Source organism: Populus trichocarpa, chromosome 9 (genome assembly GCF_000002775.5).
Source record: "Populus trichocarpa isolate Nisqually-1 chromosome 9, P.trichocarpa_v4.1, whole genome shotgun sequence".
In the NCBI taxonomy this organism is placed as follows: domain Eukaryota; kingdom Viridiplantae; phylum Streptophyta; class Magnoliopsida; order Malpighiales; family Salicaceae; genus Populus; species Populus trichocarpa.
The window spans coordinates 10514989-10538989 of record NC_037293.2 but is presented as its reverse complement, the minus strand read 5'-3'; the positions used below and the strand labels follow the sequence as shown (position 1 = coordinate 10538989).

Below are 24001 nucleotides of genomic sequence, written 5' to 3'. Positions count from 1 at the left end.
TCTGTAAGGATTAGTGTTGTCATTTACCGCTTCATGCACGTTGCTAGCACTAGAAGTAGACCCAACCACCGTTTCTTCCATTCTCCTCTCACTAACATATATTTCTCCATGTGCATACCAACACTGGTAATTCTCCATAAACCCTTTGTGTAGAAGATGCATCATTACAACATCTGGATGCAGATACTTTTTATTTTGACACTTCCTGCATGGACACCTAATACCGCCTCCAGTAAAATTTCTAGGAATAGATGTTGCGAAATTAATAAAACCCTGAACCCCGTTACAATAATCCATCTTCCGCAATCCTTGGGGTGAATCTCGATACATCCATGAACGATCATCCATGATTTATATCGAACCTCTATAAAATTATGATGACATAATGTATTAATTAACTAAGTTAGGTAAATAAACTTGCAAAAATATTACTTTACCTCGAGATTATCCAACAAACCAATCACAACTTCTCATAAATATTAAATATTCATTATCATTTATCAACGTCCATACAAATTAAAATATATAAATTTACAGAAATTACCACTTTGCAATACCTTTGATAAAACTTTAAACGGACATATTAAGTAAGCTATTAATTATTTCAAAACAACACATGTACTTCGGTAGTTCCATAAAGTTTTAACAATTTACAAACAAATACAATCTTACAAAATCTAAAACAAACCATAACAGGTATAGAATTATACATTCATATACTACAAGTTTGTTTGAGAAATAACAATAAAACATGTACATTTAATAACAAAATACATATACTAAAAAAACAATTAAATTGACATTTAATTAAATGTTAAAATCTAAAAAGATAGAATTATTTATAAAAATTGATAAAATCCATCGGTAAATCAGAACACGGATGCTGTGACCACAAAACTTCAAGAAATATAACTTGTTGTGCTGATATGAGGGAGATTTTTGTTTGGGGGGGAGGGGGGCTGGTTGTTTGCAGATGGGGAGAGTTAGGATTAGGAAGAAGAAGGAGAAATAGGGGAGGAGAGGGTCGGTAGAGTGGATATATATTAACTTTTCCCGACGGTTTCACCGACGGAGTTTCCGTTGGTGAAACCGTTGATGATTCTGACAGAACAATCGACACGTCACCGTACGGATCTGCCATTTCAAATCCGTCGGTGATTCCGTCGGTAATATAAACAGCGGTCGCTGTACGGGCTGTCTTTTTGAATCCGTCAGTGATTCCGTCTGAAAAAATAACCCGCCAAAACCTCCACGTCAGCGACCCGCTTTTTTTTTACGACGGAAACTTTTCCGTCCGTAATTCAGTCGGTAACTACCGATGAAAATTGTCCGTCGGTAGTTACCGACTGAATTACGGACGGAATATTGTCCGTTGGTAATTTCGACCTCAAATTACGGATAGAAATATTCCGTCGGTAAATCCGTTGCTATTTAGCGAATTTCTGGTAGTGCTCGTTAGAGGTGGTCATCCGTGGAAGGGGCATTGGGTGTTTTGGGTTGGGTCTGTAGTTGCCAGCGTGGCGTTTTCTCTCTACACCAAGATAATTCCACGGGAACACCTCCTTGGAGCAGAATCAAAATAGAGAAGCTTTTATACGGTGCATCATGTTGTCGTCTCTGTCAATGTAATAATACATCTCTTGCCTTTTCATGGGCACAATGTTCTGTAGTTAGGGGGGTTGGGGTGCATATGATATTTTTATTAATAACTCGTTGCTTGTTGCTTATATGAAATTAAATAATAGTTTTTAGATTTTTTAAATTTTAATATTAGTACATCAAAATTATTATAAATACTAAAAAAAATAAAATTAATTTGATATTTTTTCTAGTTAGAAATTACCTAAGAATATAAATAAAAAAAATCTCAAACACGTCTGTTTGATGTTAAAATTAGAACACGCTTTAAAAGTACAAGCCTGTTTGATCTTAATTAAGATCGGGTTATACCACTATATCTATATATTAGTTGTTCTTAATAAATGTAATGATATTTAGTATTTTCAGACCTCTCTAGCGGTTTTCATTCCAACAAAAAACCTATTCAATAATATCAATCTTTTCACATTGATGTATATAGTTATTAAAAAACTTATGGCATCACGAGTTGACCTAAACAGTCTAAAAAGATTTACAACTCGGACAACGAGTTAATTTCAGTATGAATTGAAAAAAATATTAATTGGCTAAACCTAGCAAGAAATTAGTATATAGTTCAAACGAAATCAAAGAGGATGTAGATTTTTGCACACTATTAAAAGAACCTACAGCTGATCCTGAATTTTATATCCTGTGATGAAACTATATTTCAGCAATGACAACAGCTAGTGAAGGCATCAGGGCAACCTTGCCTCTCGTTAGAGATCTGACTATATGCAAGATATATCTAATCATTATCCAAAAGAATCCTTAGTTTTTCATAATGGATATCCTATCACCTTAGCTCATAATTTAACCATAACATTTTTTGTTTGTATCAAAGCCTGAGGATTTTAATGTAGAATGTCCTTGGACTTTTCACTCGGGACATGGCCGATAGATCAAGTCACTTAACCCACCTCCAATGGCAAAGACAATAGCCCTCCTCCTCTTGATTTTGTCAATTTATTTTGTTTTATCCTATTTTTTATTGAATTATTCTGCATATATTCCTTGCAACCTAGTTCTTCATACATGTAGGGAGCTTTCATACTTTTCCCTGGAATTGAAGTCCAAATGGACGTGGTCATCCACCAACACCACCAAGATGATGGTAATCAAGCATTTTCAAAATCGCTCCAGGGTTGCGAAGCAACAGACTTGAAAGAAAAAAAATCCATAATGATAAAAGTACTGAATTCCGTTGGTGCCCACAAAATCTTTTCATCAGAGGTCTGCTTGATTTATCAAATGTCTAGTGTTATATCAGTGACTACTACTTATTCTTTATAATTTTCTAGCAAAAATAGGATTATTAATTTGCAACTGTTATCGTGTGCCTTCATTTTTCCAGATGTGGAGGGCAACCCTAACTGAGCTAGTAGCAACAGCTTGCCTGTTATTCACATTAACCACTTCCATAATCTCATGCCTGGAATCAACCACTGCCGAGCCCAAGTTTCTAATCCCATTTGCAATCTTTGTCATTGCCTTCTTCTTCCTGTTGACCACGGTCCCTTTATCAGGGGGTCACATGAGCCCTGTGTTCACATTTATTGCCGCCCTTGAAGGTGTTATAACTCCTGTCCGTGCCTTGTTTTATATGTCGGCTCAATGTGTAGGCTCAATCGTGGCTTATCTAGTAATCAAGAGTGTAATGGACAAAAATGCAGAAGAAAAATATTCCCTGGGTGGCTGCATGATTGATGGAAATGGTGAAGGGATAAGCCCTACAAATGCATTTATATTAGAATTCTCATGCACATTTATTGTGCTATTTGTTGGTGTAACCGTGGCATTTGACAAGAGAAGATGCAAAGAGCTAGGTTTACAAATGGTATGTGGTATACTGGCAGGGGCAATGACACTTGCATTTTTTGTGTCCATTTCTGTAACGGGAAGAGCTGGATATGCTGGTGCGGGCTTGAACCCTGCAAGGTGTTTAGGGCCATCATTACTGAAAGGAGGCCGATTATGGTATGGCCATTGGGTATTCTGGGTGGGACCTTTTGTTGCTTGTATTGTTTATTATGGATTCACTCTGACCTTGCCTACAGGGACGTCATGATGAGGGGAGATGACGAACTTGATGTTTTACAGATAGGGTTCTTTTGGAGAATTGGCTTTCTTAATAAAACATTAGAAGAAAGTGTCGAGGCAGACGTCCTGGTCCTGAAAACCATGGCCACCAGCTACAAGGAAAAGAAGAAATGTTTGTCATCCTTTACCTTTGTACTTTTCTTTCTACTAGATGATATTCAATCTTGATCCATGAAATTATATATCAAGTTCAGGCTCTTCGATCTTTTTTTTTTTCTTTTTATAGCTAGTTGATATTTATGGACTCACTTTTATATATCAAAACTTAATTTATCTATTTAGTTTTATTAAATATGATTTTTTTTATCAAAAACATAAAATTCATGAAAATTTCACTTTCACTTTTTATCTAAAATTTGAATCATAATTATACGCAAGGAGAAGGATAAGAAACACACACATCTCAATAAACATCAAGTGCATTGTTTCAAATCGGATTCTTGAGACATTGAGCTTCAAGGAATGATCGACTGTGTTGAAATTACAAAGGGCATCTCAATCTCAACTCCCCACAACAAGACCTCCCAAATTAACGGAGGAAGGTTAAAATAATAACAATGAAGAATCATGCACGAAAAGTGTAGCACTTGCATAGGAGTAGAATTATATTAAACACGATTATGATCCCAAGACTCAAGGGATAGGATCAAGCTGTGATCCTTATTGATAACATGCATGTGCATTTAATGCAAGCATGGGCTTATGGCTGTTTGTTCTTGCCTTTTGAATTATTTGGTGGATAAGTCAATGCCTCAGTTATTTGGCAAACCAGCTTGCAATATGGACACCTTTACTCTATTTTGTTTTATAATTGGTGTATTGCATCATCTGGAATTAAATATTCCAGTTGGACCAATGTGATAAAGCAAAGTAAAAAAAAGGGTATAATATTGAGTTGCCCATGGCTCAAGGAAAATTATTTTTTTTCGTTTTATCTGGGAGCCTAATTAATGGATCTTAGATGTGAAAATACTGGGAGCATTTTTCTTTATTTTTTAATATCAATCTTGTTTCAAACGTAAGATATTTTCAATTCCCAGTAAAACAATATCCCAAGTGATAGAAAAATTATTTATTAATTCTGCCAGCTTGTAGACTTGATTAGTATCTGGTTTCTGGCTATATATATTTATAGAGTTCAAAGAGGAGACATGCAAACAGAAGAGAACGATGGCTGGATTTGCAGGGCCTATTCCGGACGAAGAAAGCCTCAACAGTGGAAATAGAATCCAACCTTTTGCCACCACGCCAATGCAAGTGCCTAACTTCATATTTCCTTCTCTTTTTTCTTTTTTCTCTCACTTCCAGTTTGTAATATTGTCCTGAGATTTTGCTAGTCACTGGAGCTAATTAGCCTTTTGTTTTTCATATAATTCTGCAGGGCAGAGGCACTTAAGAACGAGGGAGGGAAGACTAAGCAAATTACATGGAGAGAAATATTGGGCTTAGAAGACCTTCTCTCTTTGACGGTAACTATATAGCATACTTCTTAACAAAATATATCTTCCAAGTGATAAATTATTACATGGATTTATGGGCTCATGCGGATTGAAATTGTATTATAAGTTGGTGCGGGAGATCTAAATATTATTATTGTCTTCAGAACTACCGAAGTAGCATGTCGAATTTTTAGGGCAACGCCTTACCATGCAAATAATCTTTTGTTTGCTCAGGTATGGAGAGCATCAGTAGCAGAGCTATTGGGAACAGCTGTTCTTGTTTTTGCTTTGGACACCATAGTGATTTCCACGATTCAGACAGGGACAAACATGCCCAACCTTATACTGTCAACCCTTGTTGCCATCATTATCACAATTCTCCTACTAGCTACCTTTCCCATTTCTGGTGGCCACATCAATCCTATTATCACCTTCGCTGCCTTCTTAACTGGCCTTATTTCCCTTTCAAAAACTTTTATCTACATATTGGCCCAGTGCGTTGGTGCCATTTTTGGTGCTCTGGCACTGAAAGCTGTGGTAAACAGCGAAATTGAAAAAACATATTCACTCGGAGGCTGTACCCTCACAATTGTTGCACCAGGGCCACATGGGCCGACTGTGATAGGCTTGGAGACAAGCCAGGCCCTTTGGCTGGAGATAATTTGTGGGTTTGTGTTTCTTTTTGCCTCAGTGTGGATGGCCTTCGATCATCGTCAAGCCAAGGGCATAGGCCGAGTTAGTGTTTTGATCATCGTGGGAATAGTCTTAGGCCTTCTCGTGTTTGTTTCCACCACAGTCACTGCTACGAAAGGTTATGCAGGGGCAGGGCTGAACCCAGCTAGGTGTTTGGGTCCGGCGATTGTAAGAGGAGGTCATCTTTGGAATGGGCATTGGGTATTTTGGGTTGGACCAGCTATTGCATGCGTGGCCTTCGCCGTGTACACGAAGATCATTCCACGCCAACTTGCCCACACCATAGAATAAAAGCATTAAGCAGAAATCTTTGTTTCATGTATTTTTTAGATGTTAAATTTGATTGTGACTATCTTCGGTAACGATTGATGTAATAAGATCACCATGTCCGTCCTATTAATGCTATTTATTATTATGCTTGATTCAAGAATGATCTCTCATTTCAATAGTAGAATAACGAATTATAGTTTTTTTTTCTTTCAATACTGTTAAAGATGATTATGAGGATAATACCTTTTTGTTCGAGAAGAGGATTTTTATGGTAAATAAAGAGGTTAAAGATTAAAAACTATAAAATTATATTGTGCAAACGAGTAAGATTTTTATTAAACATAATTTTAGATATAAGCTTAGTTATATTATATTATGTTTCATTGTATAAAGCTCATTAGGTTAACCAAGTTAGTTGTTTATATATATATAACTCCCTCTCATCAAGTTTGCATACAAAACCTAAGTAAATAGTTTCTCAGGAACAGTATGTAGCCGATGACGACACAACCAAAAATCATGGCCACAATTAGCAAAGCTAATCAGCACAACGATTTCCCTCACAAAAAATACACGGACCTGCTAAGGAAGAAGCAGCAGCTGCTGAATTTCCTTAAACACAGGGTCGTTTATCAAGCTGTCAATTTTCCCCAACATAGCAGCAGCCAAGATCGTTGAATTCACTTCAATCTCCACTTTTCGGCATCCGAAATTCCATGCTGGTTGCAGTCATGATAAGCTGCCCATACATTAGCAGTAAGAGAAGAACAAATCCCCAGGTTATCAGCAAAACCATGTAAGAAATTAACGACCACTGCTATCCCGTAACAAACCTCCAGCAGCAGCTTTCCTAAGTGAGCCACGACTTGAACCATTAGAATTCAGTCTGATCCACCTTCATCAAGCCTCTCCCAACTAATTAATTAAATGTCCCGCTTCGATATTCCTGCATAAAAGGCTAACCAAGGTCGCATCAGCTTGTTCAATATGAGTAACCTAAATCAGAAAAGAGTAACCTCGATATTTCATTTAAACGTAAACTTTTCTCTTCAACAGAAAGCCAAAATACTACTTTTAAGATTCATTTGGGACTTTCCTCATCATCTTGAACGTTGTGGAAATATACCCCGATCCATCTTGCATATTTTTTTCTGATTAAATAATGAGAGCTTTCTTCCCTTTCCATAATGTAGAATTGAGGCGTGGATTTGGTTCATTTTCGTGGATTCAATAACGAAACACTCAAGATTTCAGCTGGAAAATTCGAGTAAGGGAAAAGACAGTATTTTTGTCATGTCATTGCTGCCCATGAATTCTTTTCATTAAAGGTATAATCTTATTTCTTCATCAATCGATATTCATCAATGCCCTTGAAATAAACTTGATCTACTTGCACTTTGTGGGGTTTCTCCCTCATGCAAAATTTTTAGATTTAATTTTTCTTTAGCACGATGTTAATTCATATGGAGCAGGACAATATATCCTTGTTAATTATAGCTATATATTTCTTCTTGTTATGCTCACTTGTCGTCTGCTGGAATGGTAGATGAAGTCATTTTTAGACTTAAAGATGGACCAGCTTAGATAAAAATCCCATTGTGTAATTGAAAAATTGTTGAAGGCCTGAAGGATTTTGATCATGGGCAATAGGGACACACATAGTTCTTCATAGGAAAATGATAACAAAAAGGTAAACAAAATTTTGCATACAGGGTTTTTTTTTATTTATTTAAAAATACAAGGAAAGGAAAGTATCAAAGAGTGGTAATATATAATGGAAAAGGCTTCTACGATGATTATAAAATAAATAAATAAATAAATAAAGCTTCTATACAATAGAATGGGAAAAACTGAAATCGAATTGAAAGAAAAGCATGGTGGTCGAGGATCTTAGATAGTGATTAGTATTTAGTAGTGGTTGTTTTTTTGAAGTGTTTTTTTATTTTAAAATATATTAAAATAATATTGTTTTTGTTATTTAAAATTTATTTTTAATATTAGTACATCAAAACGATAAATAAATACAAAAAAAAATATTTAAAACAAAAAAAAATCATTTTTTTAGAAGAACGGTTGAGCATAAAAATAAACATCTAAAAGCTTGAAATTGCCAACTTTTTTTTAACGTGGGTTATTTTTTTATTAAATAAATAACACAGTAAAAAAAATTAGTTAAAGTTAAAAATATTAGTAAAAAAATGAGGAATTATCTTGAAAAATTATTTTATTTTAATGGAATTCAACTATTGCCACTACCAGAAAATTGATAAATACAAACGGAAATACCGATGGAATATTTTCGTCGGTAAATTTCCGAGGGATTTTACCGACGAAAATATTCCCTCGGTATATACCGAGAGAATTACCGTGGGAAAAAAAATTAAAACAAAGTAAAAAAAAATGATAACATGTCATTTTTACCAACGGAATTACCGACAGAATAAATTCCGTCGGTAAATTTGTTGGTAAACTGTGAACACTGTTCATCATGTCAATTACAAAGGGAATCACCGACGGAATTTTCCGTCGGTATTTTTCAGAGAGCTCCAGAATTGTTCACTTTCCAATTGCACTGTTAATTGTTGTTCTTTACGGACAAAATCACCGACGGATTGAAAAGTCGTCGGTGTTATTTGGCGGTTTTCTAAAAAAATTCAATTAATTTAAAATTTTCATTTAAATATTACAGACAGAATCACCGACGGATTGAAAAATCATCGGTATTTTTTTGGCGGTTTCTGAAAACATTTTACGAAATTGAAAATTTAAATTAAATATTACCGATGAAATAATTAAAAAATATTAATATTCAATTATCCGTCGGTAAATCCGACGGTAACTCGCCCCAATAAAAAGCCCGAATCCCCTTATTTCACAAGATACAGACCCATTTCTTATTATTATTATTCTTCTTCTTGTTCTTTTACTTCTTCTTCTTCTTCACTATATGTAAAAAACATCATTAAGGTATGTCTTCTTCTTCTTCTTCTTCTTCTTCTTCTTCTTCACTATATGTTAAAAACATCATTTCTTATCTATTTCTTTCTCTTCTTTTCTCTCCTTATCTCCTTCTCTTTTCCTTCATGTTTGGGTATGTCTTCTTCTTCTTTTTTCTTTTATCCTCTTAGTTTTTTTTTTAATTAATATGCTTAACGAAATTTTTTTTTCTCTCCTTAGCTTCACTTGCAACTACATTAAGGTAAGATTTTTATTTTTTCTTCTTTTTTCATGATTTTTTTCACTATATTTATTTTTTATTTTATTTTTAATTGTTTTTGTTCTTAATAATTTTATAAATGTTGTTGTGAGTTTTTTTTTTTCATATGAGATCAATTTTTAGTTGATTTATTTATAGGATTTTTAAATTTTTAGCAATTGCAACTTCATTTTTTTCATATGAATTTTTTTAGTTGAATTTATTTTTTTGTTTTATTTTTTTGTTGCAAATTTGTTTGAGTTGATTTTCTTATTCTTTTTTCCAAGCATTTTGAGTATATGTTATACAGTGTTAATTTATGTTAATTTAATTATTTTATAATTTTATAAAATAAATTTTTTTTTAAAATGTTTTTAAATAATTACCGACGGAAATTCCATCGGTAAATCCGTTGGTAATAAAAAAATATTATTACCGAGGGATATACCGACGAAATAAAGCGGATAAATTTATTTTTTTATTACCAACGGATTTACCGACGAACAAAAAATTACCGACGAAAGATTCACCAACAAGGCATTTCCGTCGGTGAATCTTTCGTCGGTAATTAATTTACCAACGGAATATGTGTCTTACGCCGATGGAAAAATTTCATCGGTAAAACTGTTACCATGTAATTAAATAAAAACAAATTAGCTTTCTAATTTAGTTAACAATTTTTTTAATATTTATTAATGTATTTTATTCTTGAAATATTTTATTAAATATATATATCAAATTTTTTGTTCATAATAAAAAAAACTTATTATTAAAAAAACACTTAAAAACAACCTCATGTTTACAATTTTTTTCTTAATCAACCCACAACAGATATTTATACCACCTTTGCTCAATTTGCCAGTGGAATACTATGTCATGGTGGAAAATTATCTAAGCAAGCAAAAATGTTATGATTATATCTAAGAAAGCATAAATGTTATAATTACGATATTAAATCATATATTATGTTTCAATATTCTCATTATGATCCCACGTGCTGGTTGAATTTGGCACCTGACATGACATTTTTGGAATCTTTCCCTTTATATATATATATATATATATACACACACACCTTCCTTCAAAAACAATGGAAGACGTATTTTGTACTCTTCATTCGGAAACGTCAAAGTGAGTTTTGATAAAAAAAAAAAAAAAAAAAAAAAAAACTCTTCGAGTGAATTGGTTTTTCGCTCGCTCGTATTTGATAGGTTGAAATACAATATACCCTCAAAATCCTTTCAAAACAAACCTAAAAAATTCTCTCGAAATAAACCATCTTAAAAATACTCATTGTACTCAGCTTATCCCAATATACACAATAAAGGATCCAAAGAAGGTGGATTCGGGTATTATAGCCCGAGCCCAACTTCTCAGAAAACATGAGCTAGGGCAAAAAACCCAAGTCCTTGCAGGGCGTATGCCTAATTGGGTGTGCACCCATTGTGGGCATGACATGCTCAGCAAGCTGGGCGTGCACCCCAACATCCTCGTGAACTCGAGCTCAGGAGCGTATCCCAAACCTAACATATTTGGGTTCAAGCAACGTGCGTAGATTCATTTTCCACCTCTAATAGGTTTGAACCCAATACTTGCCAGATATTTTTCCACGATTCTATGCGAGTCCTTCATTATTTTATATTGATCCAATACATATTATTTTGAGTATAATACAACTCAAAATATCATAAAAGTAAAATTACACTCCAACCCCTCCTCTCTACAAAATGATAAGATTCATGAACTATAAATACACCATGAATCTTTCAAGTCAAAGGTTCACAATCTCTTCATTCTCTATCATATATATTTTTAGAGTCTATTTATCTAAAATATCATTACACTTTCTATCTCTATAAAATTACTGATTTTATTATCAAAGAATCCTCATCTCCACAAAAAAGGATCTTTTATAGGTACTAGGCACAAGTCATTTTGGCTCACCAAGTAATAATTATAAGCTATCAACTATCTTAGCTGAGAATAATTGATAAGATTATTAAGACCAATTAATTAATTAATTATCCAACTCGAAAACTATATTTCTAGATTATTTAGATTTTTTAGGTATTTTTCAAGTTTTTATTGAATTGATATTTGAACCGGATTAGTTAGGAAACAATGTTTTAATAATGTGAAAACGATTTTGGCCATAATAAAAATTATATATATATTTTTAAAAAAATTAAGCAATTATGGTTCATGATTATGATATCCAATCAATTTCAGATTAAACGGCTAGGAATCTGAAGTGTGATGCATAAGATTACTTTTTTTCTAAGTGAGTCTAGAGATGCAGTCTAACCTGATTTTTAAAATGTTTTTGAAACTATTTTTTATATAAATAAATATTTTTAGATATTTTTTAATGATTTTAATATCATGATATCAAAAATATATATTAAAAACATTATTTTAATTTATTTTCAATTAAAAAAACATTTTAAAAAAATATTCTGCACAATATTATCAAATTTACACTTAAGTTAAGACTTCGAGATTTACTTTTGATTTCTGGTTTAAACCGTCCACGGTCAAATCCTTTCTTAATTTCTTCTGTTTCTACAATTCATGATATCATGAAGTTCTGAACTTACAGTGGTGTAGTGGCATAAGGCTGGGTTTTGTTACCACTAAGGCTTTCTTCATCCTCAAAAGCTCTTGTGTATATATATATATCCACCCATCTTATTCTTCTCTTTCCATTCTTCCCTCTTTTGCACTCTAAATATGTAGCCAGAAACCAGGTTAATCAAAGTCTACAAGCCAGCAATCGGGTTTTAAATAATTTCTTCTTTCAGTTGATTGCAAGTACTATTTTAATACATGGAGAGTGAAAGTTAAAAGCTTAGAACATGTTCATTAATGATGGTTAAAATCTTAATTAATTGTTAATTTGGTGTCAATTCCATATATCTAGCTGTAATATTTTAATATATTTCGTTGTGAAATCTGCATTAAGATCCATATATTATTCTAATTCAACTTCTTAAAGAAAATTAAAAGAAATTAAAAACATTTTTCCTTGACCTATAATATTCATACCACGTTCACACAGTTGGATTTAATCAGATGCTTCAGGACCCCATTTATCTAACACATTATAATATCTGTTTATATAATTGTCATTGCTATCTGATTTGTCAAAATAAAAATTCAAGAGATGAGTGTGATGGAATCAGAATATTTCCAAATTGTTCCGTCAAAGGGCGAAATCATGTTTATTGGAAGATAATTATATAGAACAAGATCATGATCCCAAGACTGGAGGGATCACGATCATGCTTGGATCTGTATAGATATATACAACATACGCACTTGTGAACTGTGAGTAGTGGGTCAAAACAGAAGTGAATAATTTTAACAAATCAGATGAACAAATATTAATCCAATTGGGAAATTAATGTGGTTTAATATGATATAATATTGTAGTTCAAGATTAGCTAGGAAGTTGTAATGGCATAATGGATCTTAAATATTTAGACGTGACAAGGTGAAAGCAATTGTGACTTTATCAAAATTAATTACTGGTCATCTGGAATGACACCAAACCAATCGACAGCAAATTGAAATAAAACTTGAAATCAAGTGATAGAATAAATGATTTAAAATCCCTTGTCGCCTTGATTAACAAGGTTTCTGGCTGTAGACAGAAGGAAAAGATGGCTGGATATACAGAGGGCGATGAAGAAAACCTCTTTAGGGCTAACAAAATACAACGTTTTGCCACTACACCAACGTAAGTGCCAAAACTTTATTATTATTATTTTGACATATCATGCTTTTATCCTTTCTAATTTATAAGATCATGAAGTATTATTGCTAGTAACTATAATTAATTTATAAGCCTTTTTTTGTCCATTTAATTTTGCAGGGCAGAGGTAGTTAAAAACGAGAAGAGGATGAAGAAGCAAAAATCCACTAAATTGAGCGAGATATTGGGATTGGAAGACCTTGTTTCTTTGACGGTAATTAGTACTTAAATTGTCGTTCACAACCTTGAAACCAGCCACTATTATTGTTGATTTTAGAAGCACAACATAAGTTGTAGATATGTATAGGCAACATGTTACGTTTGTAGGTCAGCAAATTTATTTACCATGTAAGGGTTGTGTCTGCTCAGGTATGGAGAGCATCAGTGGCAGAGCTCATAGGCACAGCTGTTCTTGTTTTTACATTGGACACCATCGTTATTTCAACCATTCGGATCGAGACAAAAATACCAAACCTCATATTATCAATTCTTGCTGCCATCATTATCACAATTCTCATACTAGCTACCTTTCCCATTTCTGGTGGCCACATTAATCCTCTTGTAACCTTCGCTGCCTTGCTAACTGGCCTTGTTTCTCTGTCAAAAGCTATTATCTATATTTTGGCACAATGTGTTGGTGGCATTTTTGGTGCCCTAGCACTAAAAGCTGTGGTAAACAGAGAAATTCAACAAACCTTTTCACTTGGAGGTTGTACCCTCACCGTTGTTGCTCCAGGGCCAGATGGGCAGACTGTGATCGGCCTAGAGACAAGCCAGGCCCTTTGGCTGGAGATAATTTGTGGGTTTGTGTTTCTTTTTGCTTCAGTGTGGATGGCCTTCGATCAACGCCAAGCGAAGGCTTTAGGCCGAGTTAATGTTTTTATCATCATCGGAATAGTCGTGGGTCTTCTTGTTTACATTTCAACCACTGTCACGGCTACGAAGGGCTATGCTGGGGCTGGGCTGAACCCAGCAAGGTGTTTAGGGCCAGCAATTGTTAGAGGGGGCCATCTTTGGGATGGTCATTGGGTATTCTGGGTTGGGCCTGGTATTGCTTGTGTGTTATTTGCTCTCTACACAAAGCTAATTCCTCCTCAGCTTTCCCACACAATAGAATAGACTAAAACTATATTCAATAATACCTCAAGGATATGGAAGAGGATGGTTATGTTCAGTTTGGGAAATTAAATTCTGTCTATGTTTGTATCTGAGTGGAATTGTAATAATATGATCATCATCAAGATGTAGAGTCGTCGTCCTTAACTCATCCAAATCATTGATCAGGCTTAACTAACTGCTTGCATGGCTTCAAAGTGCTATATAATACAGTCTATATATATATCTACAGTTTGCAATGGACATGTTATAACCACTAGATTACTTAAAATCAACATAAATTTACACTTAAAACTGTATATGACTTGGATTATAACACCCTGTGGCCAACACAATCAAAATCCTAGATCATGGACAAGACTGCCAATAAAGGATTAACAAGATAGATTAGTATATCAAGGAAGAACGAAGAACACCAAGTAGGGAAGGATTATCGTTGAAATATTGCTCGACGCCTTGACCCTCTATTCTATTATATCTGCACACTCAAGAGGCTAGCACAAGAACCGAACTACTGATCGACTTAGCCCTAATTAAACAAACATTTATTCGACTTGTTATTTTATTTTTACTATAAATATATTTTCCGCGATATGCTTAAAACAAGAACTTAGATTTTGTGATTCGATTTTTGTAACTAGGAAGATGGCTGCAAAAGTGTAGTGGAGGAAGCGAGGGGCTCATGGACAACAGAATTTGAAGAAATGGAGACGGGGTTGCTCTCTAACTGCAACATTATGCTTCCCATGATTTCAGTCAACATCTTCTTAAACTCATCCTCTTTAACCAGTTTCCCATCATCTGCATTCATCATCTTAAACACTTCGCTTATAACCTCGTCCATCTGAAACATTGAAGTTCAAAAGTAATTGACATTTTAATCCTATTTCAGACCAGAGTAGCAAAGCTTAATTGTGAATTAGTAATGGCTGGCTTTTTGCTACCTCTTGGATCGCACCGATTGGAGGCAGGCCAGCTGACGGAGCGACCGCATCTAGTGCCACACGCAAATACTCGTTAGATATTTTCCCATTGCGATCCTTTGGGGCATTCTCCGTTGCTGTGTTTAGTGTCTGCCAAGCTCATAATGAATTGTAGAACTTAAATAGTAATTATGATAATCTTTCTCAATAAAATATGAAATTAATGCTGATTAGTTTGATGGAAAAAAAGAGAGGTTATATAGTAAGATCCAAACCTTGTCTAATTCAAATTTGTTGGATAAGAGTCTCCTAATTCCACTTCCATCAAAGGTGTTTTCACAGTGTGCAACAATCACAGGCTGCTCTTTGAGATGTTGAGCTACACTCTCTGCCACTTTCCTGAACTCCGCCAGGAATGTCTCTTGAGAAAGCGGCTTGTCATGATCTTGACCAGTACAAGATTGTAAAGCTGGTTCCACAATGTTGCTCATTACCTACGAACATGAGAAAATAACTCCACCATTTGTACTAAAACCCCATATTAACTAATGTTACAACATTGAATTAATTTCATGGTATAAAATTCCATTACTTACCCAAGAATCTGAAGACGGGGGCATCCCTTGATCTACTGTAAGTTGTTCCAAAACTTTGACAATGTGGTCATGGAGTGATCCATCAGGTGATTCTAACTGTGAAAACAAGAGCACCATTTCTGCTTCATAATCTGGTCCATTGATGAACTCTAAGAGGTCTTCTCCATCAATACGGAGGATCACTATGGGGTCTCGCTTCAAACCAGAAGCCATGCCTAGAAGAAAATCTGATAGAACTTCTTTGAACTCAGTCTTGCTCACTCTCTCTTGCTTGCCATGTGTGAATTCATTTAGAACCTACAATAACATGCATGTTTTTTTTTTTTTTATATAAAACTATGGATTGAGAGAAAGAGAGATGAATTAATAATAATAATTATTATTACTACAAGAGTTTTATAGTTTTAAGAAGAAATTGCTGTAACAAGCATGATATTTGATGCAACATTATTACAAGTTTTTCCTACTCCTAACTTCTCTAACCCTTTTGGATTCTTAGAAAGAGACAAATCACAATTTATTGCGTTGGTGGTCCTAGCTAGACAATTCTACATGCATGTTCTTGTGAGCATGAGATGATATTTTACTGCTCCCACATTTATCATGCACTCAATCACAGGTTAAAATATGATATAGAGCCTACATTCATGATTTCATCAATGGAGCTGTTGGTTCCACAGATTAATTACGATGCTAGGAGCAGTTGGTTATACATTCCTATTTTTGGTCATGTCCACACTAGAGCACTGCCTTTTTAAATCTAAGCAGGCCGACAAACAAAAAAAATCATACTAGGTCACATATGAAAAACTCAAAAAAAATAAAAATATGTATTTCTAAATTCGTCAATTAGCTAAGACGTTGGTTGGTGTAAAGTAATTTCTGGTTTTGAATGTTTTTAAAAAATATATTTTATCTTGAATAAATATATTAAATTAATATATTTTTAATTTTTAATAATTTTAATGTTATAATGTAAAACATAAAAAAATTAAAAAAATTATTCTGTAGTATTTTCATGTAAAAATTATTCTGCACTACAATATATATCAAACACACACTATAAATATCATTTTTTTCCCCAATTGACAGTATTTCAACTATCGATTTTTTCACGGGGTATTTGCACTGTTTTTTTCCCCTTCAATCAAGCAAGGAAATTTCCTTGTATATAATTTTTTAACTTCTAATTAATAATATTACATACACACCAACCCTAATAAGTTTTGTTTTACTTAATTACCCTCAAGTTTGGAAGTATTATGAAATCATTTAGCTATCAAATCATCTTTTTATTACTCATAGAAATCAATCTAATACACACTGAAGAAGGGAAAATGTTCATGTAGTTTGCACAACATTCATCTGCAGATTCCTCTCCAACATCTAATGATAAAAAGAAGAGGGAAAAGAATGATAGAAGTCAAGTGGGAAAAGTACTAAAGGCGAACTGAAAAGCTAACCCACAACACCGACCAACTGAAAAACAGTTTAGGTGTTTCTCGAGGGAAGCTAAAGATGGAGAATTTAGTAATTTCGCTGTTAAAACCTGAAAGTTTATTAAATCATCAATGTTATAAACAACGAATCCGGAAAAAGTTTTGGAGCAATTAACTTAATTAAAACTTACGAAAGAATGATGAAAGCAATGAGACATTTTTAGGTTGTTGTTGAAGTTAAAGGAGTTCTAGTGCAATTAAAAATACAACTTAAGACGTAACGAGGGGGTGTATAAAGTCAAATCATACGTAACACACCCATCTCCTACATTGGCTCCAAGCTAGCAAAATACAAAATTCTGATTATTTCTAGAATATTTATTTATATATACATATATAAATTTAAATTTGAGATCTTTTAAAGAGAAAATAAATTTAATGAATAACTTAATTTTATTGCCAGCAAAAGGCTATAAAACTCAAGGTAGAATTAGGTTTTCAAAGCGCAGTGAAAACGTTTATGTTTTTTTTTTTTGAGGGTATATCTAGATTGATTCTTGAACCATGTTAATGCAGCAAGATTGTGGCAGCTAGGATTAATTGTGTCCTTAATTTGATTAATAAAAAAAGGAAAAAAAATAAAACCTATGATTGATTAACTTGTGTCTATATTCAAAGAACGAGACCTCGTTGAAGAGAGGGGGAGAAGGACGAAAACAAGGAATCAAAGTAAAGAGAGCGATGAAATATTACTAACCTCGGTGTAGATATGATCAGAATCAGGAGATGAACCCTGAGCAGGCAAGCCTAGGGCAGCGCCAATATCAGCAACGGCAGGTTCAAGTTCTTTCAAAGAGAGCTTACCATCTCTATCCCTATCCAGCTCTTGGAACTTATGATCCACAAAACTGCTAAACACCTCTTCATTCCCAACCAACTCCATTATATCTGAACCGTCTAAAACCTGTCCATTTCCCCCACTTGTCTTTATCTTTTCTGTGCTTGTGCTACCGCTACTGCTACCCTTACTCTTCTCCATTAATTCTCTCAACCCTTTTCCTTTCTCTTCTTCCTTTCCTGTGAGTTCTTTGGCTTTGTTTTTGTGTGTGTATCTCGTGAATCACACACGAGCTATAGTGAAGGTCTGCTCTAGGTGAGTCTCCCTTTGCTGCTTTCTCTGCTTCTTGGGTCCTTAGCCTTTAAATATGTGAGAGAATGGGATCATCAGAGTGGCTTTTCTGCTTTGCGAGAGTGTGGCTCATTTACGGCACGTTTCCTTTTCCTTTTCAAGAAGCATTTTCTAGTGTACGACGTCGGCCCAAGAAAGAATTAAGAAAACTTAAAGGTAGGACGTAGGAGGATGATAGCAGTTGTTAAAAATATTAAAATTTACTAATTTTATTTTTTTAAATATAAGAACTTAAAAAAATATATGGACGTATTTCTTTTTAGAATATACAAACAGAAGCTAGGGATTAAATTGATAAAAAAAAAAACATAATTGAGCTCTATCTCACTAAATAATTTTTTTAATAGAAACTTGGGTTCGAGGAACATGACAAGTCTCTTCTAATTAACGTTAACTAAATCCCCTTAAGCATAATCAGTAGGCTTAAACACATTTGGAGACAGAACTAATCAGGCCCTTAAACCAAGAGAGTGGCTGGTGACCACTAATCCTTTGTGTGGATAGGACACGTGGGGCGGTTAGGGAGCCTCTAAAATAAAAGGTTAGATAGCAGACCCACCAAACACCTACAAGTCTTTGCCTCTCACCGTCCTTTATTACACTTTGGTTGGCCCGTCCTTGATAGACGTCGACTTGTCAGCCTAATCGGCTCCGCGTCTTTGTTTTTTTTTTTTTTCTTAATTTTTACCTAACCTGAAATTCTGTCCATGCATGTTAAGATAAACTTTCTATGTTTTATAGTTGTGAGACCCGATTATTAGTTACACCCTTAATCCATCGGATCAAATATTTTTTTTTATTAAAATTATAATGTTTTGTTTATTTTTTCCTGTTGATATTAGTTTTGAATATAATATCTTCTAGGTCAACAAGCATGGTGAGGCAGACCGGGTACATCAAATTATGATATCTTTAACTAAAATTATTTTTTTATTATCAAACATGGGATATTCATACCGAGGTTAATCAATCTATGGGGATTTTTTTCAATGGTTTTGAAATTCGAACCGTACGTAATAATGGGCTGTGAAATTCTTGTTAAGACTTCAGAGACTTAAATGCCAAACTGATCAAACTTGGCCTTAATGAGGAGGGAGTATAAACCAACCTCTCCAGTTTGGCCAGTATGGCATTGAAGTCTGTAAAGTCATCGAAATGGGCCCAACATAGCCATAATCAACTAATCATGTGGTTTAACATTTTGAGATTTGGCGTCTCAGCTGTGTTTAGCCTTGTGCGGCCGAGCCTAAATTTATCTGCCAGGATAGAATGAGATAATGGGCATGCACATTGCTCAATGGTTGCCGAAATTTACCAGTGGTCGCTATAATATCCATGCTACAGCTAGATGCCCTCATGTTCAAGATTATGGGTCTTGAATCGAGACATAATTATTGTCCATTTCTCTGGTGCTGCATCAGCACACTCTCATTTCTTAATTCAGGACAAGTTGAACAACAGGGAATGTTATGTCTAGCTAGAATCAACACCAGGACCATGTTGATTCCTTGGCCTTTTAACTTTGGACTTTCGGTTGCACTGATATGTCCCGATGGGAGCAGACAGTGACCTTAGTTGCATGGCTCGTCAGAGGACAATTTTAACAGCACTGGTATAAAATTTGTGCGGAGTTAGCAGGTTGGTAAGGCATACAATTGATCACAAGATAGCTGGCATAAAGCCCCGAGCCCTGAGTGTTTATTACAGGTGTTCGCAATTGCAACGCATAGCCATTTAACAAGTCCAAAACAACTGCCCTAGATGCAGTAGACCTGAGCAAGAGCTTAAATTAATCTAAGTTGCAAGAAAATCCACTGCCTTATTTTATCATAGTTTTTAACTAAAATCAGAACATGCGCAAGGAATTTGCACTGATATATCTTGTGCAGAAATTAGAAGTTGCCATGGTCTTAATTTCTTACATAATTAGTCATGTAATTGCAAATTTCCTGCCAAGGCATTCAGCGACAACCGATGCTGCCATATATACTCACCTCAAACTTAACTTGGTCTGCATTTCTCCATGCATTTTCCTATCTACCATGAAAATTTAATGTTTGTGTCTATAATTTATGCAATGGATGATGCTACCAACAGTTTGCTCAGCTTAGAACCCATCATTTACATGTAGGTAAGAAACTAGGAATTTGATTGTTTTTCTGGGCTCTGGAAAGTTTTCCATCTTCCATGTTTTAGCTGGACAGATTTCTTTGAAACGACTTCTTTCTGGGGGGAATCTGAATCTCCATTCTCAAAGGATGATGGGATTGGTTGACTTGGCCTTTCTTCCAACTCGCATGCTCATGTGACTGCGGGGACAAAGAAGCACCTGACTAGCTACTGCAATATGAAACTCTACATCTAGCCTGTCATTCATTGAGAGATTTTTGAGAAGCCAAGAGTTCATCTATGTTTTTAATTATTATTATTTAACCAGAGAAATTATAAGAAATATAAAAACCAATTAATAATACGTACATCATTTCAATGACAAAACCGAAAAATAGATAGACAAAAAAACCTACGCAGGAGCCAGTTTCTATTAAGATTCTGCTGTCCAAGAAAAAGAACTAATTAAGAAAAGAATGCCCTATCAAAATTGTTGAGAACTTCTTCGTTTCATTCTTGGTTTTGTTCACGAGTCGTGTAGCCGAGAAGTGAGATCAGTGAAGGCATCTTCTTTGCAAGGAATTGTAAGACCACCCATTGGATGATTGAAGCCAAATTCTTCCTCGGATTGATTAAGCAAGGCTAGGAAAGAAGGATGATTAATATATGAAATTGGGACCACAAACCGCTTCTTTTGGAATTCTCCAACGTACACTGCAACGTGCCCTTCCGGAAGATTTGAGTGATTTCTACCAAGAAGAGACTGATGTTTGAGGATTTTCTTGGCATTATGAGCCACAGAAGGAAAACTAAGGATACCCATGTCAGGAAATGTATGATTTGAATAGAATTGGTTCTGGGAGTGAAGGGGAGAATTTGGAAGTGAAGTAGCTTGGGAGTTGGAAGGGCCAAATGAAGTAGTCGTATTTATAGAGATGAGAAATGGGTGCATGTATTTCTTCCAAAAGGGACACTTCACACACCACTTGGCTGATGGGTTTAAGCTCAATAAGGATAAGCTCGACAGCTTCTTTTGAGTTTCTCTGTCTTATTGATCCACAGATACCACTTGATTCCTGGAGACCTAAATATCGAGACACACATCTTGGTCCGAGCCTGGCGTCACTCACTATTAATTCTTCAAAACAGGCAGCTGTACACTGGTATATTTATGTGCATGCATCTAATACCACTATGATTCTTATTCTCGAAGGCAAAGAGCCACTCATCAATGGTCTCTACTATTTAAGTCCAGAAATCGCCCACCTTATCGAGTGGTCTTGAATACTCTAATGATGACATCTCAATGTAACTATCTCTATGATTGAGGCCAAGGTGAAGTGACAGATCGAGGCACCGATGGCGATGAGGGAACACAAATGAAAAATGGGCCGGGCAACTTCAAGCGATTACGTCCTTCTTGACAAGCAGCTAGGTTCTTGAGTTACCACGGGACCCAACTCAACGAACGATTCATCTGCTTTGCTCAAGAAATTGGCTGAAACACTCTCCGGAAAAAACAGTCATAAACATATTATGTGCCATGAAGCAGTCAAAACAAGAAACCAGTCGATCGGGATAACTAATTAAAAGATAGATAACCGACCGGATGATGCTGCTTTACAGATTTAGGATGACTATACATACTTTTGTTTTCGGATGCCAATGATATATAAAGAGTGCCAGCTTTGCTTCACTGTACATAGTTAGCCTTCCAAGACAGGAAAAAACCGAAAACAAAATCATAGACATAACAGAACAGCATAAAACTTATTACAAAAAACCGTAAGCTAAGTTTCAAGATATCATACCAAGAGATTAGATGACTCCTACTCTCTGACGAACTGCAAGCATTGCAACTAAAATCCGACAGAAATTTGCAAGAACCATATCAGAACTGTAATTAATTTCTTAAAAACATTAGAGTTTTTCCAATGAAGTGTGAAAATGCATACCAGTACCGGCATCGAAACAGGAGTTGCTCAAGGTCGTCTATCCTTCTCTTCCCCGCTACTTTAAAACACCCACAAGCCGGGTAGGCATAACCAAAAATCATAGAAATGTTCCAATCATCCTGTTTGCTTACCATGCAATCGTATCAACTTTGTCACACAATCCAATCTGAAATCCAAAGCATGAAAAAAATATAAATAAAATCAGTAGATAAACAGAAGAAATACCTCGCCACCATTAAAAAAAATCGAAAGACAGAATAATGGTCGAAGTTGCGTTGCACATCAAGTACAATACAATAACTCCTTTTCCTTTTTCTTGATCAAGAACATAGAAAATTTCATTCCTTGAATGCCAAAGCCCAAAAATTAAAAATACAACATGGGTTCGACTAAAAACTTAAAAACTCATAAAGACCTAAAATATTAATGCAGGCCAAAACAAAAATAATGCAACAGCCACAGGAAAATTATCTGATTAGCAAAAAAAAAAAAAACAAAAACTTTAAACGAGGTTTGTCTAATACAAGTCTTTTTGCTTGTTTTGTATACAATTCTATAGTTTTTACGTGACCATCGCTATTCTATCATCCTAAAGCATATGATTCACTAATGTACTAATAATCTCATAAGATCCAGAAGGCAATTCATCATGCTTCTGCTGCTTCTTCTTCTGCTTCTTGTATGGTCAACATGAAACAAAAAAATATTTTAACATGGAATGTTCCAATTTAAGATTTCTTTGGGAACTTTCTAAAATGAAAATGTAGCCAAAAATAAGAAGTGAACATTATCGTACGACAAAAGATTGAATTGCATGTTACCTGGTTTAATGATCATCGAAGTCGAGGAGTTGAATTAACAGGAAAAAAAAAAAAGTTAAAGAGAAGTTGTAGTGGTAGAAGTAGTTTTCGTCATAGTTCCAATTAAATTTTAATTTAAATTGATTTTCACATTTATTCAACCAAATCTTAACAATCTTGTCTGAGTTGACCTATAATCCTGTTGTTATCAGCCAAACCCAATCCTAATCCAGTTGGGTATAAAACATTTTTTTAGTTTGAATTTAGATTTACAGTAGTTAGCCACGGCTTGGGAGTTTGTTAAATAAACACGGCACAAAGTTTTGAGATTTTGTAGTTAGACTTTGCCATGGGCTGGTTTGCTTGGAAATTAGGCCCAAAAGGGTAATTTCCCTGCGACAGCAGGTTTTTACTTTTTCATTATTTTTGAAATAAAAAGAATTCTAATTATTAAAAAATAAAAAATATAAGGAATTGTATTCTATCTATACTATAATTTGAATTATATAAATATTATTTTTTATTTTAAATGTAAATGCACTGCCACCAGTACCGTTATCATATCATTGCTCATTCCACCTTCATGTTATTATCTTATTACCACCTCATTTTTTCGATATCGTGGAAGGAAATTACGTGTTCAAAGAGATAGGAATCAGAGGTTCTGAATTAGTCAAGGTGTCTTTAGATGACAATCGATCGGTTCTGTCGTTGTTGCTGTCACTGCATTCTCTCTTGCCTACTTTTATCACTACATAAATAATAACATCGATCAAGAAGAGCA

At 34.6% G+C, this 24001-nt stretch overlaps 5 protein-coding genes across 5 annotated transcripts; 3 read left to right on the top strand and 2 right to left on the bottom strand.

Moving 5' to 3' along the window:
• Window positions 1-2820: 2820 nt before the first annotated feature.
• Window positions 2821-3880, top strand: LOC7494273 (aquaporin TIP3-1). The gene is made up of 2 exons (XM_002312950.4): window positions 2821-2871; window positions 2993-3880. The coding sequence occupies exons 1-2, from the start codon at window positions 2821-2823 to the stop codon at window positions 3704-3706; spliced, it is 765 nt and encodes a 254-aa protein (XP_002312986.4). The 3' UTR covers window positions 3707-3880.
• Window positions 3881-4852: 972 nt separating this feature from the next.
• On the top strand, window positions 4853-6300 carry LOC18102154 (uncharacterized). The gene is made up of 3 exons (XM_024608547.2): window positions 4853-4991; window positions 5120-5207; window positions 5412-6300. Exons 1-3 carry the CDS (start codon window positions 4909-4911, stop codon window positions 6159-6161), a joined length of 921 nt encoding a protein of 306 aa, XP_024464315.2. The 5' UTR covers window positions 4853-4908; the 3' UTR covers window positions 6162-6300.
• Window positions 6301-12682: 6382 nt separating this feature from the next.
• Window positions 12683-14353, top strand: LOC7494275 (uncharacterized). The gene is made up of 3 exons (XM_002312952.4): window positions 12683-13075; window positions 13211-13304; window positions 13460-14353. The coding sequence occupies exons 1-3, from the start codon at window positions 12999-13001 to the stop codon at window positions 14207-14209; spliced, it is 921 nt and encodes a 306-aa protein (XP_002312988.4). The 5' UTR covers window positions 12683-12998; the 3' UTR covers window positions 14210-14353.
• A 98-nt stretch (window positions 14354-14451) lies between these two features.
• LOC7494276 (uncharacterized) lies at window positions 14452-18422 on the bottom strand. The gene is made up of 5 exons (XM_002313708.4): window positions 17922-18422; window positions 15726-16022; window positions 15405-15623; window positions 15151-15279; window positions 14452-15050 (listed from the first exon to the last, which is right to left on the bottom strand). The coding sequence occupies exons 1-5, from the start codon at window positions 18201-18203 to the stop codon at window positions 14844-14846; spliced, it is 1134 nt and encodes a 377-aa protein (XP_002313744.2). The 5' UTR covers window positions 18204-18422; the 3' UTR covers window positions 14452-14843.
• A 2332-nt stretch (window positions 18423-20754) lies between these two features.
• On the bottom strand, window positions 20755-21349 carry LOC127905754 (auxin-responsive protein SAUR23-like). Its single transcript, XM_052455741.1, has one exon. The coding sequence runs from the start codon at window positions 21283-21285 to the stop codon at window positions 20989-20991; it is 297 nt and encodes a 98-aa protein (XP_052311701.1). The 5' UTR covers window positions 21286-21349; the 3' UTR covers window positions 20755-20988.
• Window positions 21350-24001: the final 2652 nt, after the last annotated feature.